The sequence below is a fragment of the Melopsittacus undulatus genome, chromosome 4 (genome assembly GCF_012275295.1).
Source record: "Melopsittacus undulatus isolate bMelUnd1 chromosome 4, bMelUnd1.mat.Z, whole genome shotgun sequence".
Taxonomy (NCBI): Eukaryota; Metazoa; Chordata; class Aves; order Psittaciformes; family Psittaculidae; genus Melopsittacus; species Melopsittacus undulatus.
In genome coordinates, this window is record NC_047530.1 from 83,836,423 (window position 1) to 83,853,798 (window position 17,376).

The window sequence follows — 17,376 nt, forward strand, 5'->3', positions numbered from 1 at the left end:
AACCAAATTACACAGCTTGTGTCATCAGTAAACTTGTTGAGAGAGCACTCAGTCCCACTGTCCATGTCACCAACAAAGATGTTGAGCAAGACCGGTCCCAGTACTGACTCCTGAGGAATGCCACTTGTCACTGATCTTTACTTGGACATCAAGCTATTGGCCACAGCTCTGAGTGTAATCATCCAACCAATTCCTTACCCACTGAGTGGTCTGTCTGTCAGTTTAGAGGTAAGATTGGCTTGATAAGCCCATCTTATTCCCTGATTGGTGAAAGTTCAGAGCAGTGTTAGTTCATGCCCTGGAGATCTCATGTGTCTTAAAAATATTGCTGATTTCATCTGGCAAGTGCCTATGGAGGCAGGAAGAGTAGGGGTGGGGGCCTCTCAAGAAAATATCACCCAGAAATGTGTGGGAAAATCTCTTGTACGTACTACTAAGAGAATCTCGGTCCTCTGAATGTGTCCTTGTTTTGCAAGCAAGTAAAAAAAGCCTCCCTCCATGCTCATGCACCCACAGGGAATGTTCCAAACCTGTGGGTGCCCCTGAACCTCCCATAAAGCTCCAAGTTATTTAAAGGATGTGTAAAATCACACATAAAATAGCAGCTTTCACACATTTGAGGTTGCCTATTATAATATGCAAATGACAACAGCATATACACCAGTTACTCTGAAAAGCATACAAATGTGTTGTGCTTTTGCACTCAGGGAGTACACTAATAGATGACAGAAGCCTGAGGACACGTACGTGATTCATAGGGGGTTTTTTAATGTGGATATGTAACTGTTAGCACCTACAGTATGGTAGTGAAGGTGAGAGTACTTTAAAAAACAAACAGTCTTGTCAGGACTGCTGTAGTTTTGAGCAGAAAAGATGTAAATCCCTCCAACACATCATATTCTGTGTTACTACTGCCTCTTCAGTGACTAGTGGCAAGGACCTCTTTAAGGTACACATTGAAGGGGTGAAAAATTAAATACTGGGCAGTGTCACAGACTATAAAAGATCTCAGTGCATAGTAAGCATGTTTCCAGTGAATACATCTTTCACTGGTTCCCCCAAAGTTCCTCTGTCTCCTTAAAGAAATAAATGGTGGTTTCAGTAGGACTAGAAATTAGAAACCAGGAATGTGCCTGTAACTGTAGTATAGGCAATAGATTTGGTCACATGAGTGTCTAGTGCAGGACTGCTGATCCCTCTGAGTCAGGACTGTGCCTAAGCCCCGTTGTTCCCTGTTTTGTTGAGAATTAACGAGCTGTTAGATAAGGTTAGGGACCTTACTTTACGCTGCATTGTGTCTGTGTTGTCAGGAAGGAAGGCCCTTTTCTTCCTTCTGCTCACTGTAGCTAAAGAAAAATAATGGCAAGAGCAGCATAAGGTTTTTGGGATTCTTCAACTATTTCAGACCACTGCCTGCAGCTTGAACCACAGTGGAGTTGCTCCCAGAGGAGATTCTCCCCACCTTCTTCAGCCACAGCAGAAACTTCTTCTGAACTGTGAGGGGAGTGACAGGGAATAAAATGAAGGTCTGGGAAGAATTTCTCATGTCTGATTCCTGAAATACACTAATGCATACCTAGGGCACATATTACCTGCAGATTTCAGTTCTATACCTTCTGTATGAAATTACCACCAAGTTTAGAATAATAGCAAGCATAGGCTTTTGTGTGAGTTTTTAGGAAAATTACCAGAAAGTCATCATTTTGACATGTAAATAAATTTTGCTTAGCATGCAGAGCTATATGTGGAACAGCTTCAAAAATAATGTTATGAAAGTCACACTAAAGCTATTATCAGTAAATAGAAGTGCCAAATGAGGATAGAGAGCCATGAATTGTTGATGGCAGAGATGGTTCTTGAAAATACTCTTGTAGTTGAGTGGGTGGGTTTACAGGTCTTAATGCAATTGGGCCCTAATAGTGACTTTACGTGTAGAAGTATAATACTGCATTGTATAGTTAGGCTATATTTTCATGCTAGTTTTATTGGGGCATTCCTATTGACTTTTAAGGTGCTACGAACAGGTTTGTGCCTGCTGGGGGAATGTGCTCAGATGATTAGATAGGAGAGGAAGGAATTTTAAATGATGCCCAAAGGCGTTGGGGTATCAGACCTCTGGTGTTACGTGAAAGAGGACTTCATGGTGGTGAGGAGAAGCTGTGTGGGAGGTCAGGCATCAGAGTCCTTCCGATAGTGGTGCACGGGCACTTTTTGTGTTGCATGTCTTCTTTATTTGCAAGAACTGGCAACCATGAATCACAAGCCCAGTGCAGATAGGATGAAAATAGTATTTTTTCTTCCAAAATCATTGAATTCTTATTGTAGGGTTGGAACAGAATTGCATATAACTTATTAGGGGATCAACTCCTGGGTTTCTGGAGACCATTTTGCTTGGTGGTACTCATCTCTCACCAACCTGATGACTCATTTCTCCCCAGTAAGGAACAAAGTCTGTTTGTTAACTGGGCAGCAGGTGTTTTAATTGGTTCATCTGTCTGACTCCACAGGAGCGTCTCCTGCTCTCTGTACTTCCTCGACATGTTGCCATGGAGATGAAAGCTGACATTAATGCCAAACAGGAAGATATGATGTTTCATAAGATCTACATCCAGAAGCATGACAATGTCAGGTAAGAAGAGCAGCCTGTCTCCCAGCTGCCTAGGGAGGAGGGACCCTCCCAGTGCTTGGTACTTAACATCCAGGGACAAAGATGACAGCAACACGTAATCCAAAGTAAGTGTAAAGACTCTAAAGTGTCACCACGTGACTTTTGAAAGTTGATTTATAGGACAGGAGGAGGATTGCCACATTCCTGCAACATCTTCCTCTGAGAAGCAACTTTAACCGATCTCTTTCCTTAGATTTTTTTGTTTTCTTTGTTTCCTTCATTTCTTGGAATGAGTCTCAGTGGTTTTGATAAGGTGGTACATTTGGACTCAGTTATTTTTTGACAATATACAAGCACCCTTCTGATAAGCAAGTTAAAGACTGGGAGCACTTTCCATGGGGTGAATTGCAGAGCCCAGCTGAGGTTAAGATCACCTGGAATTATAAGCAGGGGGTCCATTAAAATTACAGGCAGCCCTTGGTACCTGCTCAGTCACCCAGCAATGTGTTGCTCTTTGGTCTTCATGGATGAGCAGAAGAAATTAATATCCACTCTCTGGCAAGTCATGAAAAGTCAAACCCAGTCTGTGTTGCCCCATTGCCCCATGAAATTCTGCACATCACCTGGTTCCCACTGTCCACCCCCTAGAGAAGAGGCAAAATAAAGTAGTGCATTTGTTTTTGATAGCTTTATGGGCTACATATACAAAATTAATCCTAACAATGTATTTTATCTCTGTTGTTGTACCTGACCTCTTTGGGGATCAATTATGTCTCTGTTAAGATATGTCCAGGAGCTATCTAGCAGCTCTGTCAGTCTATAAATACTTCTACTGAGACACAAGGACTGAGGACAGACAGCTTCCCTTCTTCCCCTCTCTATTGTCTCTTCAACAAGAGGTTTATCGGTAAACTGCTTGTGTAGCCTTCTCCCTTATATAGCTTTAAGTATGCTAGGGAATTATATTTTCTGGTAGTTGCTGCTCAGCAAAACAAAGTGGATTTCTTACCTCTTTAATATATCGCAGCCTGCATAATCTCCAATAGTTGATGAGGGAAATTCACATGAAATTCTGAAGCACTTGAAGACATTTTCTTAGCATTAAAGGTCACGGAGAGAGGTAATATACAAGCAGAAACTGGGAGCAGGTTGTTCATTATTGAATGCAGAATCTTATATAAAACTCACCGATACCAGGCAAGTCCATGTGCTGGCATGGGTGGACTTCAATTCAGCTTTTATTTTTTTGGTCATGACTCAGTAAATGGGTAAAGATCCACTAGCAATACTGAAGACAAAGATGTTATCAGATATCAAAGACAAAAATGGTTCAGTGATGAAAAATAAAGAATATATATACGGTGATGGACAGGGGAAGATGCTATCCAGAGTGCCCTCAGCAGAGTATGTGCCACAGTAGATTAGATTAAGTTTTGTGTATTTACATTAATTTTTTTCCTTAATGGCACTGAGTTTGTTTGAGAAGGTGTGTAAATTTCTTGTCATAGGTGCCATTTGTGAATTAATTTGTTCCACTACTCAAAGGTCAACCTGACATTCAAACTGAATGCAATTTGTTAGATATGACATGAGACTAGTCAGTGTAGTATTATAGTCTTTCACATCAATTTGCATATGTCATTATTTGCAGATTCAGAAGTTGTTTAGTACAATCAAATCTCGGTAAAGATGATTAGCACTTTAGGATGATACTTACTTGAAATTTTAAGTGTATCATTAAATAAACAAAAACTAAATAAACAATAATAAACTAAATTCAAAGGGAGAGGGGAATCTGATGAAAAGATTATGATCAGAGAAAATAGCCCAAAGATAATGCTGGTGTGGAGAAATGGTGACCTCAAGAGATACAACAAAAAATAACAAGTAACATATAGCCTAGAGTCTAGGAAAAGAAAAGAGTTTGCTATGACTTTCAGTTATGGCTGTTAAGTAAAACGAAAGGTTAAACATGTGTACATAAATGGGTAAATGCGCCAATCATTTACTTGGACTGTCTTGATGGGTAGCTAGCAGGTAGTGTGCAAACATGTAATTTTCACATCTTGCATGTTTATCAAATAATACAAACCTTTCCGTAATAGATTATATTCTGCAACCTAAAAGTAATTTTAACTTTGTCACTTATGCTAATGAGTGTTTAGGAATCCCTTGCACATGCTGACTGTCTCCAGTGCAGAAGAGGCCAAGGTCTCAAAATATCTTGCAAGGGGGAAGATCTTAAATGGTATCTTCCTCAAAGAATGGATTTTGTGCCTGTGAGCTCCTAAGTCAAAGCCCACAGAGATCATGGAAAAGGCTGGAAAAGGCAGATAAGAAATAGGGATAAAATAGTGTATGTACTGAGAGCAAACAGAAACTTAGGAACATCTCATCTTCATGTACTTCAGGGAAATGAATAACTAAGTATGAATACTGAAAAAAGGAAACATGATTTGGAACAAATGACTCATTTCACACTAGGAGTTCAGTATGGAGCCTTTGCTCTTGCCTCAGTGCACTGAAACCACCTCTAGTGGGAATGACTGCAGATGATTTTGAAGCATTTGCATGCACACAGGAACACACTGGTGAGGAGGGTTAGCATCTCAATGATGTGGACTAATGAACTGACTGAATAAAAGCAAGCATGCTCTTTACTTTTCATGGGAAAATGATCAAGGGGAGGCTTTTGAGATGAGAACGCTCCAAGCAATTTTGCTTTAGTTTTGTCTCTATTCAAAAATGTCATAAGATCCAAGTTTGTATGAGCTAAAGGTTATTGTGTCAAGGCAATTGAGAAGTACGTGAAGTCTGTGTGAGAGTGCTGTACCCAGCCATTGAGTCTGACTTCCTGTTGATGATTTATGAGCAGAAGCATTTCCTCCACAGTTCATAGAAGCGGGAAGGTCTGTGTGTCTGCACAGTGGTGCAGGTTTCCCTTCTCCATCAGCTGAATCCAGCCATTCTCTTTTCTCACTTTCCCAGATTAGTTAAAAAGGTAGATTGTAAAAAAAAAGTGTAATGGATGAGAATTTTAATTAGCTATTGATTTAAAAGTTTGATTGCCATCGTAATGCCTGCAACCTGAGATCTTAATTTTTTACTGGGTATTTAGGGTGAGGTTGCTTACTGGTTTCACAGTTAACATGGAAATAATGAGCTGAAGTTTTCCATTCAGCTGGGTTTAACTTTGGCCCCTTGAACTTGGAAAATGAAGTAGCACAGCCTCATGCACTTAGCTTGGTTTGACATTTTGTATGGGAGAAGTGGCTTACTAAATTCTGTTCCAGACAAGATTAAATATTCACATTTTTAGGGATGATTGGGTTTGGGCTTTTGGGGCCACCTCTAGTTTTAATTAAAAAAACCCACCCAAACCTCACTGCCAGCAGAAATTGTAAATCTAAAATTATGTGAAGTTACTCTGTGGTTGGGTTTTTTGTTTTATTTTAAAATGAGGAGTCTTTGAATGACCAGTTCTACTGTGATACTCCTATGTTTAGACACTAGTTTACAGGCTTCTTTTTTTCTTTTTAAAAAGGTCACACACTTCTTATTTAAGAAAAAAAAGAAGTCCATTCAAAACCTATGTAGAAAAGACATCCTCAGGTGCCCGTAGTAGGTCCATAAAACACAGACATGATCCTTTAATAAGGGGCAGCTCTACCATGGTATTGCCTGCTGTGTTATACTTCTCTTAGAGGGTGGGCTATCTCCCTCTTTGGGGAAAAATTGTATTTTTATGCAAAATGCAGTGGTCTTTCTGACCTGAATGGGTAAAGCAAATCAGTTTTGAGTCTTATCAGGACTTCCTGTGAATGAGTTCATAATCTCCTGCTTATTGTTATGGAAAGTAAAGTTCAGAGACTAATTTATCCACAGTGAAAATATAATTTCCTGTCATTTTTGGAAGCAAAATTTGTTTCAGGATTATATTCTGAAGAATTTAGGGTGATGACAAAAGTAAGATGAAGAAGTTTGGGGTTAATACACTTTTTATGCAAATGATCAGAACCTTCTAACAGAGAATGAAACTGTTTCTGTCCTGATTTACTGAATGAGAATTAACTTTGATGAGTCCAGAACCTCAGAGTGTGATTTGACCTTTCCCACATATGTGTGTGTTAAATATAAAGCCTATTGTCAAATGCAATCAGGAAAGGAGTTCCCAAGACTATGCAAGTAATTTTGGGTAAACAAGGTGAATTATGTAACTAAATCAGTTCACATTATCATGAATGAGATTATGTCTGATAGACAAACCCTAAAATACACATAGATAATATTGTTTTTCTATCATGCTTTCCAGGCAGAATTTTAAATGTTTCACATTACTCTTTCTATTTATAGTATCTCACTGCAGTGATAGTGGCTTTATCTATGTTTGGCCAAATACAGTAATCTCTGTGCTATAAAAGGAGGTTTGAAGTCCTCTGTGAAGGGATAAAGGTTGGCTTTGTCACTGAAATTCCTTTGATGAACTGTTTCAAGAAGCTTATTTTAGGGCTGGCATCCAAGTGCAGTGAAAGTGAGCTTCCTCTCTTCTCCCCTTCACATAATTCTTATGAGTCATGTACTCTACAACACTAACCTGATGTCAGAGTTTTTTAAACATCTTGACAACTTGAACTAAACCATTTGTGGAAGTGAAACAGTCTATTTGCTTTCAACTTTGTAAACAAAAACAATTTTCAACTAATTTTCTGATTTAGTGATGTTCTAGCACCAAAATTTTTTCCCTTAAAAATTACCAAATTGTTGCATTTTGGCTGAGCATCAGGATATTCAGACCAGCCATGTTAACTTAAGTTCTTTGTCTTATAGCCATTGTGATACCTATTGTGATACCTATCATTAGTTGTTTATGAAGTGTTTTAAATTCTTAGATTGCAAGGTGCTATGTAATTTTGTGCTATGAAATTTGTGAAAATTTCAGCTGAGCAAACATTGTTTTCTTCCCTCCTACCACCATCCTCATACACAGGACATCTAGCCTTAATATTTCTTGGTGTTAGAGGACTTAACAATACAAACGGTAGCACAAAGCTGAGCTCTGATCATGGCTACCAGGCGGGTTCCCAGGATACAGCTGTAACTGGACATATAAGTGCTGTGGTTTGAAAAGCGATGTGCTTCTTAGTAGTATATTCTTGTTGGTGAGTACAGGCATGAGGCTGGGTTTTTTGGGGCTTGTTAACAGTGCTTTTGAAATGCTAAATGGGTTTATAATGAGGTGTATCCTACCAAACCTAGGTCAGACAGCGGCTTGCCTTTGGAGGTAGTTACGCCAGTGAGATGGTTCAGTTCAGGAGCTCATCCCAATTCTATTTTCATGCTTTTTCATGAGAAATTATTGAAGAAGAAACCAGTTTAATTTTACTATCTTTAATAAATAAAACTATGGTATGGCATGTGTACATTTCTGACAGTTTTTCCATGGACATTTTCAAAGATTCTCCAAATTTCTCAACCGAAGTTTATGTAGCTTGGAAGGCCTCATTGTCAGGAAAGGGCACTAGCAGTAACTGTTTTTAATATTTACTGTATAATTCATCTCCTTCCTTGACTTGTTCCCTTTTTGGGGGGGGAGGCAGAAAGAAAATCAATGGGTTATGTTTGACGATGAGGAAAAGCAGCATTAAGCAGGAAGAAGCCCAAGAGCAGGTTTTATTAATGTCTTGCTACCTGGTACTGCTCTCCCTCCCAGTCCATGAAGTTTGATCTCTTCCCAAAATGTGAACATGGTCGGTTGGTTGTTTCTCAGCATCAGGTTTTACCAAGACCTCTACCTACTTTCATTCATTTGAGGCACATGCCCAAAAGCAGTAGAAAGTTACTTTTTCTGCTTTCAGGTGGGGAAAACCGTGGGTTTCATGTGGGTGCAGAGACCTCCTGCATTTAATCGCTGTAACTTCTGATTGAGGCTTTAGGCTGGGAAAAGTGAGTAGGAGGGAAACGATCAGCACTCCTACACCTTTTCCCAAATGACAGCAGTGAATTTCACCTACATAGAAACTTTTCTGTTTCCCTCTGAAGACCCAGCTGCTGGGAACTTCACCCATGTCTTCCTGGTGTAAAATCTCGGCTTTTTAATTTTCCAGAAAATGTCATTTTATTTTTTTTTTAGGTTAGCAATACTTTTTAAGAAGTGTGGAAGTAGGTTTCACCCATGGCTGAAGCCCATACTTTGCTTTTACTACCACTAGTCACTTGATTCTTCTTAGCCAATTTGTTAATTTTGAGAGGAAAAATCAGTGTCTTTTGGAGAAAGGCATTCAAGCTAAAATCCACATGTAAAAGAATTTGCTTTATTTTGCAGCCATGGCTACTCCTGAACTTGACATCAAAGCTGTGCAGTAAGTCTGGCCGTTAATATTAAATGGGGTGTTTCAATCCAGGAGCACTCCCTCTTTACAATACGTTTGTGTCAGTGGTTCAGTCTTGAAAACTCTTAAGCCAAAGAATAGAGCAGGTTTATACATTTTATCAAATCTACCTCTCTATGCATGTGCACAGCACCCTTTAAAAATAACAGATACATTGTAACATGTGTCAATATTAATCTATCTGCAGATCTTTCTTTTTAAACTGGGAGTATATTTTGATCTTGGTCCCTACTGGGAGCTCCTGGTGTCTTCAGGGGCATGAGAGAGTCTTGTAGCCTCTGAAGAGCAAAACATATTAAATAACTGGCTGCAAGGCACCCTGCTGGATGCATTGCTTAAAATGTGTGTTGTAATAAAGCTAACATCCCAGAAGTGCAGCATGCCAGGTGACAGCAGATCTGCAGCCACCAGCAAGCCATCAGCAATTAAGAAGGGCCTGTGATGTATAATTCACACCCTGCTATTCTGAGTTTACACAAGGGTCTGTGAAGTTCACAGGGTGATGGATTGAAGTGTTAGATGTTTTAATGATGAAATACTGTGAATAGTAATTTGGAGAGAATAATGAAGGTGCCTGCAGAAGTTTGCAGAGCAGTATTTTAACTCATCAAGGTTATTTGGATTCTCTTTTTTTTTCAATAGTACTAAAAATAAACTTTTTTTTAATAAATGTAAGTCTGATGATTGGTCTGATAGTAAAACCAAATGTATCAAACTTATAGTAAAAAAAAAAATACATCAAATTTTGTTTACTGAACTAATCCACCTCCAGTCTTCTTTGTTCTGGAGTAACCTTTACAAGAAAAAATGAGTCTTCCCTGACCAAAACTTCACTTTTGTACAGACTTGCTTGTACAGACTTGCTTTCTTCTTGTAAAGACTTGGTTAAATTTCAGGTAATGAACTACTTTGTCATGTAGTTAACATGAAAAGTGGTTTTAAGAACATTGAGTTTATATAACAGCTGAAGAGGTTCTTTGTAAAATCATCCCACCTTTTTTTTTTCCTCCTTAGATTATAATGACTGAAAAGCAAAAATCAATTAAACTTTTTATTCTGTAACGCACTGAACTTTGCAAAACTATTTAAGGCTTTTTTACAGAAGCTGTAAAACATGCACAGTGTTGGATGTTAAGGATTAACTTCTCTTGTCTTATGCTATATTTATATCTCTCAACAACTGTTGCTAATTTCTGCATCTGTTCTCACTGGTTTATATATAATTTTGACCCTGGATAAATGATAAAGAGGAGACAAAAGCTGAAACCAATTATTGGAGAAGAACTCTTATGTGGGCTGGTATCCTGCAAGTCAAGTTGGTGCATTGCTGACTTAAGTCTATGTCCTCCAATAATTGAAAGTCATAGTATATTTTTTAAACTCCTTTTTTATTAATTTCACTTGAAACTTTCACTTGAAAGTTAAAAAGTTAGGAAACGGCTGGTGCTGGCTGTGCAGACTGCATAATTCCCTAAATGGTGTTTCTATAAGAAAATGGGCTACGAACAGATTGTTTCAAAAACAAGAGCTAACAGAAATGAGAAGCAAAAGACTGCACAAAACAGTAAAGGAAGCAAAAGACCAAAGAGATTAAATGAATGTCAGTACACATGCACCATTGGTAGGGCATTGGGCTTGTGGAATGGTAGAGGTGCTCTTTTTAAAAAATGGAACTTTTTCTATGTCCATTTATGTTTCTGTTACCCAGTCCTAGAAAGATACACATGCTTTTAAATAGAGGGAACTAGAATTTGTAAGACCATGTAGGTTCTGAGGACTTGGGAGTTTGCAAATACTCTTCAGAAGCTGGAAAGAGTGTATGTGTGATACACTTTAAAAAGCGAACAAAATACAGGATTAGCATAGAATCATAAGGTTGTTTGGGTTGGAAGAAACGTTAAAGATCATCTAGTTCCAATCCCCTGCCATGGGCAGGGACACATTCCGCTAGACCAGGCTACTGAAAGCCCCATCCAGCCTGGCTTTAAACACTTCCAGAAATGGGGCATCCAAAACTTCTGGGCAGTCTGTTCCACTGTCTCACCACACTCAGAGTGAAGATTTTCCTCCTAATATGTAATCTAAATCTACCTTATTTCAGCTTGAAGCCGTTCCCCCTTGTTCTGTCACTACAAACCCTTGTAAGTCTCTTTCCAGCTACTGGAAGCTGCTCTAAGGTCTCCCTGCAGCTTTTTATTTTCCAGGATGAACAACCTTGGCTCTCATAGCCTGTATCCATAGAAGAGGTGCTCCAGCCCCCCAGTCATCTTTGTGGGCCTCGTCTGGACTTGTTCCAACAGCTCCATGTCCTTCTTATGTTGAGGGCCTCAGAATGCAGTACTGCAGGTAGGGTCTCATGAGAGTAGAGTAGAGGGGCAGGATCACCTTCCTTGAACTGCTGGTCACACTCTTGATGCAGCCTAGGATACAGCTGGCTTGCTGGGCTGCAAGAGCACACTGCCAGCTCATGTTGGGCTTACATATTATCTTCCGTATCTTCCCTGATGCCACAGCCAGTAGGGATCTTTGTGGTTGCTATATGTGTGTTTCACAAATATCAGAGGTTCTCAAAGGCACTGAGTATTCTAAGGATGTTTTTTACCAGTAACTATGTCCCTGTTTGAGGCAAACTCCAAAATCAACCCCTTAAATATGTAGGAAGGTCACCAGAGTTTATAATCAGCTCCCTTAACTCCAGTTTTACAGAGCTGATCCCCTACCCCGAAAACCTACTGTAGTGACTGCTTGTGAAATTTGAATCTCTGTGGCTATAAGCAAAATATTGTCTCCTACCCTCCCTTTGCAAAGATCTCCCAGTAAGTAGCATGCAGGAGGCTGGATGATCATGGATTTGTTCAATTGGGAGGTCATCTGTAAATTCCTGTTTGTACCTATCAGTAGATGTGCAGAGCATCTGAAAGCACAACTTGCCCTCTCATATGAAGAGGAAGGTTGAATGTGTGAGGCAGTGATATACTAATGACAGTTTGTTGATTTACCATGTTGGCTTACTTGTTTGGAATAGTTGTGGTGGTGGTTTGGGTGGATTTTTTTAGCTTTAAGCATGATTCTTTGCAGAGCCTGATAATACATGGCTATGTTTCCTACTCCTTGTGGGGAATGTATTGCTAATAGGAGGTTATTAGGACAACCCTTCTTTTGACAGCTACTTAATTTCTGTTATCTCCAAGGCCTGTCAAACCCATACATCAGTGCTGAATGCAGCAGCAATTTGAGGAGATGCTTTGTAACATTCTGGACTGTGAAGGAGACAAGAGACCTAAGTTGCGTAGCTGATGAGATACTTGTGGGGTGGGGAGGTAGGCAAAAAAGACGGGAAGAACCAAAAAACCTTCAAAAGTAAGGAATAAATTTAGCAATTGCTAGTAATGACTGGAGGAAAGGAGATGAGAGACTGGAAAACAGATGCATGCAGTTTTAGATAGTGGACAGCTATGTGCCATAGCAGTCCTGGTAGAGAGCCTCCAACCTTGGGAGCATGCACACCAATGCACTGCTCCTTTTTGCTGTGGCTGTTTCCAAAGAATGAGCTAATAAGAATCAATTTGTAGAACAAAGCAAACAAAAGTTTGGCTTTTGCTCAGGGGAACTTGAGCAATTGTAGTTACAGATCAGGCTTCAACAGAAGCCAAATGCTGATACATAAAAATATTATTATTGTTTCATTTGGAACCTTTTGTTCTGGATTGCATTCAGAACTACTATAAACCCCTTTGTGAGATTCTTTTTCTTTCCAGGGCAGAGAAAAAAAGAGACCTTTTGATTTAAATAAAAAGGAGAAAATACCTACATTGTCCTTCCCTTTCTTCCTAAAGAATCTGCAGAATAGTGTCCAGCAGGTCTGTTTAGGATGACAGGTCTAATGTAGAGACAAAGCAGTGTTACAGAAGATAAATGGCAAGCGATACACTGCTTTTAAGATCTAGTACTCTTTGCCATTGTCAGCTGCAAACTGAATAAAGTTTTGTAATTGAAATCAGAAGTGATTACAAATTTCTTGCAAAACCCAGAAACCTTGGAATTGCAGATGTGACTTGCCTGTTGAGGTTTTCCTTGGAAGTATGTAAAGGTGGAAGGAGTAAATTGAAAATAAGATGTCTCCTGAAAGCTTAAAAACAACTTGGGGGGGTAAGAGGGGAGGGGGGGAGAGGATGAAACATGTGACTTTTGGGGGACTTCTGATTCTGAGAGCATCATAGGAGTATTCATCCTCTATAAAATGGCATGCCTACTGAGATTCATCCAGGACTACACTTTCGTAATGCAGAAGTCCAATATGGACTTCATTAACAATTATTAGATCAGTGTATTTCAGTTAAATACGTGCATATACTGGCTTATTTAAATGCATTTTTTGTATTTTTTTTAGATTATTTTTCCTGCAGATTGATTTCTGGTTGAGGACCAGAATAAGCTGTATTTTGTTGGTCTGTCATGTCCTGCAGCTTCTTATTTTTACATTACATATATCAGATACAGAATTTATTGTATTACTGATAACTGAACAAATACAAGTCATCTTGCTGGATAATGGGTGCTGCCTAGAAACACCTCCTCACGTTTTTAGTGCCTTACACTCAAACTCTTGTGTAAGTATCCCCTGCTACCAGTCGGTCTCACAACAAAAGGTACGGACTGGGGAATGGACAAGCTGAGATTGGAAGCAATTTCTTTAATTGTACTTGGTACTGAGGCTGATCCGAGCTCAGAAATGCCTGGCTTCTGTTACAGAAATGTTATAATGACTAGACTTTGAAGGCTCTGCCCTGCCTGTGCTGCGAAGGAATTATGAAGAAGGAGCAAACAGGGATTGTGCATAAACACACTTGCTCTTTGTACTGGGGACTTCTCGTGACTGCTGGCTGTGTCTGCAGGGGAATTAGTGCTACATTTCAGCTGGCTGACACGCCAAATGGGCATCTTTCTGTCCCTCACTAAACTGAAAGCCCAGAGAAATTAATTAATACAGTTGGCATTCTAGGTAGCAGAGAATAAAACAGAGAGGTAGTGAAGATCTGAAGAGACAGCAGAGATGAAGTATGCCATGCTCATCTGGGAGCATAGAGGCTCAGCCCACATGCAGTATAGGTTATCCAGATTTGTTTTTCCTGTGTGCTAGAGGGCATTTGAGGCCACATCTTTTAGGAGAGGCCCTAACCAAAGGCATCCTCATTCTCTTTTGTTAACTATGTTTAATTTTTTTTGTATGAAAGAATAAAACCCTGGAGCAGCTGCTTGAATCCCAGTGTCCTGTGTCATGGAGCACGCTGTAATCAGCAGGGCAGAGAGGGGTGCTTGTCTCTGCCTCTAATTTTTTTGAGTATTTTATATGTAATGAGCAGCTGCAGCATGAGGTCCTGAGGGCACCCCCATTCCCAAAGCAAAATAGCCTGTCGTCCACTTCAGGCTGGATTCAGGCAGAGATAAAATCAGATCCATGTTTTCTCACTTTTCAGGCTAAGAGTCTTAAGAGAGTTTCATCACTTGCATTCTCACTTTATAACATGCACTTGCAGAACACCAAGGAATCAAGGATACAGATTTCTATGTAGGTTTCTGTTCCTTAACAATGTGACTGTTGTGACAGGCCAGTGGTATTTTATCTGGCAGGACTATAGGTTCCCAGCAAAGATTTGGCTACAGTCATAAAGTAGGCAGCATGGGTATCGTAGGGATATTCTTAAATGCTGGACACATATCCTTTCTTACTGTAGCTGTTGACTTAGTCTGAGCCCCATCTGTGTTTCTTAATTGAAAAAAAAAAAGAAAAAAAAAGAAAGTGGGCAAGCAAAACAAACAAACTAAACCCAAATTCCCCAAACCCAGCCAACCATTCCTGGAAGATGCTACCATGAGGCTCAAACTGAACTGAACATTCATCTGCTGAGTTTTCTAGCCTCAGTGATCCTTGATTAACCACAGCATGTCTGAAGCAACCAGAAGGGGCAGAGGCTAGTGGGTTCCTGGGGATGATTTGCTTTCTCCTTTGTCTGTTGTTAACTTTTTTTCTGGTTCTGTTTGTGAGGATTCTGGTGACTGGGTGCTCTCAGCAGGATTTTTTTTCAGTTGCATAAGAACTGAGAAAACAGTATCTGTCTGACTCTTCCCCAGTGAATGGCTTTCAAGTTAAGCCATGGCTGCAGTTATTGTGCTCTAGCTGTGACACTATAAATAAAGTTATTAAGAGCAATATGTAAATGGGTTTCTATTTTTGTTCCCTGTATTGTTTGCAGAATCTGGGGCAGTTATTCAGTAAGAATCATCTGCTATTTAGCACTGAGCCTAGCAGCATTTGATGCTGTGTGGGCTGCTGTTTTTCCCTCCCTTCCTTTCTTTGCACTGGCTTTTAGAATCCAGCTCCTTTGCAAGTTTGTTTGTTGTAGTATATAAGAAATAGAGTAGCTGTGCTAAGCATTTTCAAACTTCCGGAGAGTGACTTGGTGCTTAAGAACAGAGAATCATCTCTTCATATCTGAGCTATAGGAGTATTAAAACCAGCTATACAAACATCAAATACCACAGCTGCTATTTGCCTCAGTGCACATCTTGCAAATTCCAGTTTGTTCAAAGATCTTTACGGTTTGTGTTTTGTTTGTTGCTCCCCTCTCCATCACTTTGGATCTGCCAGACAGCCCTGGGCCCTGTTCATGCTGGAAACTTGTACCTCATTAATTTGTGCAGTTACAGTACAGCCCCCTAAGGGGGGGGGGCACAGATATGTTGTTTTAGAAACACTTTACTACAGTCATGGCTACTCCTACCTGGAAGAGCAAATTATTTTAATTCAAGGTATCTGTTTATAAACCTGAATGCATCTGTTCTAGGGACAGAAGCAGTGTTGCTGTTAATGTACGTACTCTATAGAACATTTCACATGAGACAGTTTTTTTCAAACTTTTCAAACTGCAAGTGAATTGAATTCTGGCTTCCCCAAATCCCCTACAGGGAAAGTCCCAAACTGTTTGTTCTGTGACTCATTAGCCACAATTTTGTTGCCAGCTGTGTTAGCCTTCAGATTGGCACATGGCTTCCATGGCACTTTAATTGCATTTCATGGGGCTTCCTGACAGGCCACCATAATGCTGAGACACCAGCAAGCTGTGTCTCCCATTTCAGTCCTTGCTGGAAGTGGTGGTTTCATGGTATACATAATGGATAAATATGCAGAAATGTTTTGAAGCTGGGACACCCACTGTTCTGAGCTGAACTGAACTCATCCTTTCAAATGCTAGGCATTTTATTTCATTTTCTTGTTTTTAGTCTTCAAGCCAAAATTGCTGCTACTGTAGTGGCATAGAAGGTAAACAGACATTAGCTAGACTAGTTTTGCATAGCTGTAGAAAGGTCTGGCAGAGTAACCTTCCTCTTATTTTTATGGTCTGAGACACATTATCATAATATGTATTTTAGATGGTCTCTAAGGTGCCTTTCTGTGCTATAGAAAAGACGTGGTCAGACTCTATTGATTTTATTGGCATTAGTTCATTGGTAAACTAATAACTATTTACAAGAACTACATTTTGTGAATATTGAGAGTAGCAAACAAATGGCTTAGTGAAATATCTTAATGCATTAACACAGAAATTAAATTTTCCAATTGAAAATGCAGGAGAGAAGCCATTTCTTTCAATGCAGATCTATTATTCTGGTGGCAGCAATTACAATAATTCTCTTGAAATCAAGTTAAAATGTTATGCCTGCTCCATTATGAGAAGAAACCATTGATTGCAAAAATCAGAGTTTCAGTGGAAAGTTAAAAAGTCTTAACATGTGCAGTGGGCAGACCTGTCTCACCACTTTCCTGCTCCCGCATCTCAGGAATAGGTTTTATGTGGATCTTCCCTGGACTCATAAGGCCAGGATTCACAGTCTTGCTTTGCCACAGCTTTCCCCCATGACCTTGAGCTCCTTTATATATTTCTTTATATACTATACTGCTGTCTTTGCAAAATGGCATTGTTTTTCTAGCACCAGTTATAACATTACAACAGTTGCTTAATGCCAGTTTGAAAACTTTGTATTCATAGAGATGCAGTGGTCCATTTTATTTTATAAAGAAATAAATTTGAGATAGAACCAGCTACTTAACTGATCACAGAATCAAATGATGGGCTTCCAAATATCAGACCTGAGGTATCTTGATAGCTAGTATCTTGACCAACATAGTAAAACAAAAGTGGTGTAAATATTGTCTTATAATATATAATCTGAATGCCATAAGGTAGATTTAACACTGCTTACTGTCTGTAAAATAATGAACATATGTCGTGGTTTAAACCAAGTCCCCCAACTCCCGGAGAGTTAGGAAGGAGAATCCAAAGAATGTAGCCCCCACGGATTGAGATAAGAACGGTTTAA

General features: G+C 39.5%; 1 protein-coding gene across 1 annotated transcript in view; it reads left to right on the forward strand.

The window, feature by feature from the left end:
* Positions 1–17,376, forward strand: part of ADCY5 (adenylate cyclase 5) — a 221,565-nt gene that overhangs the window by 131,099 nt on the left and 73,090 nt on the right. Inside the window, exon 3 of the mRNA XM_005153796.4 lies at positions 2,508–2,629. Within this exon, the coding sequence (XP_005153853.3) occupies positions 2,508–2,629 (122 nt within the window). The remainder of the gene's footprint in view (positions 1–2,507; positions 2,630–17,376) is intronic.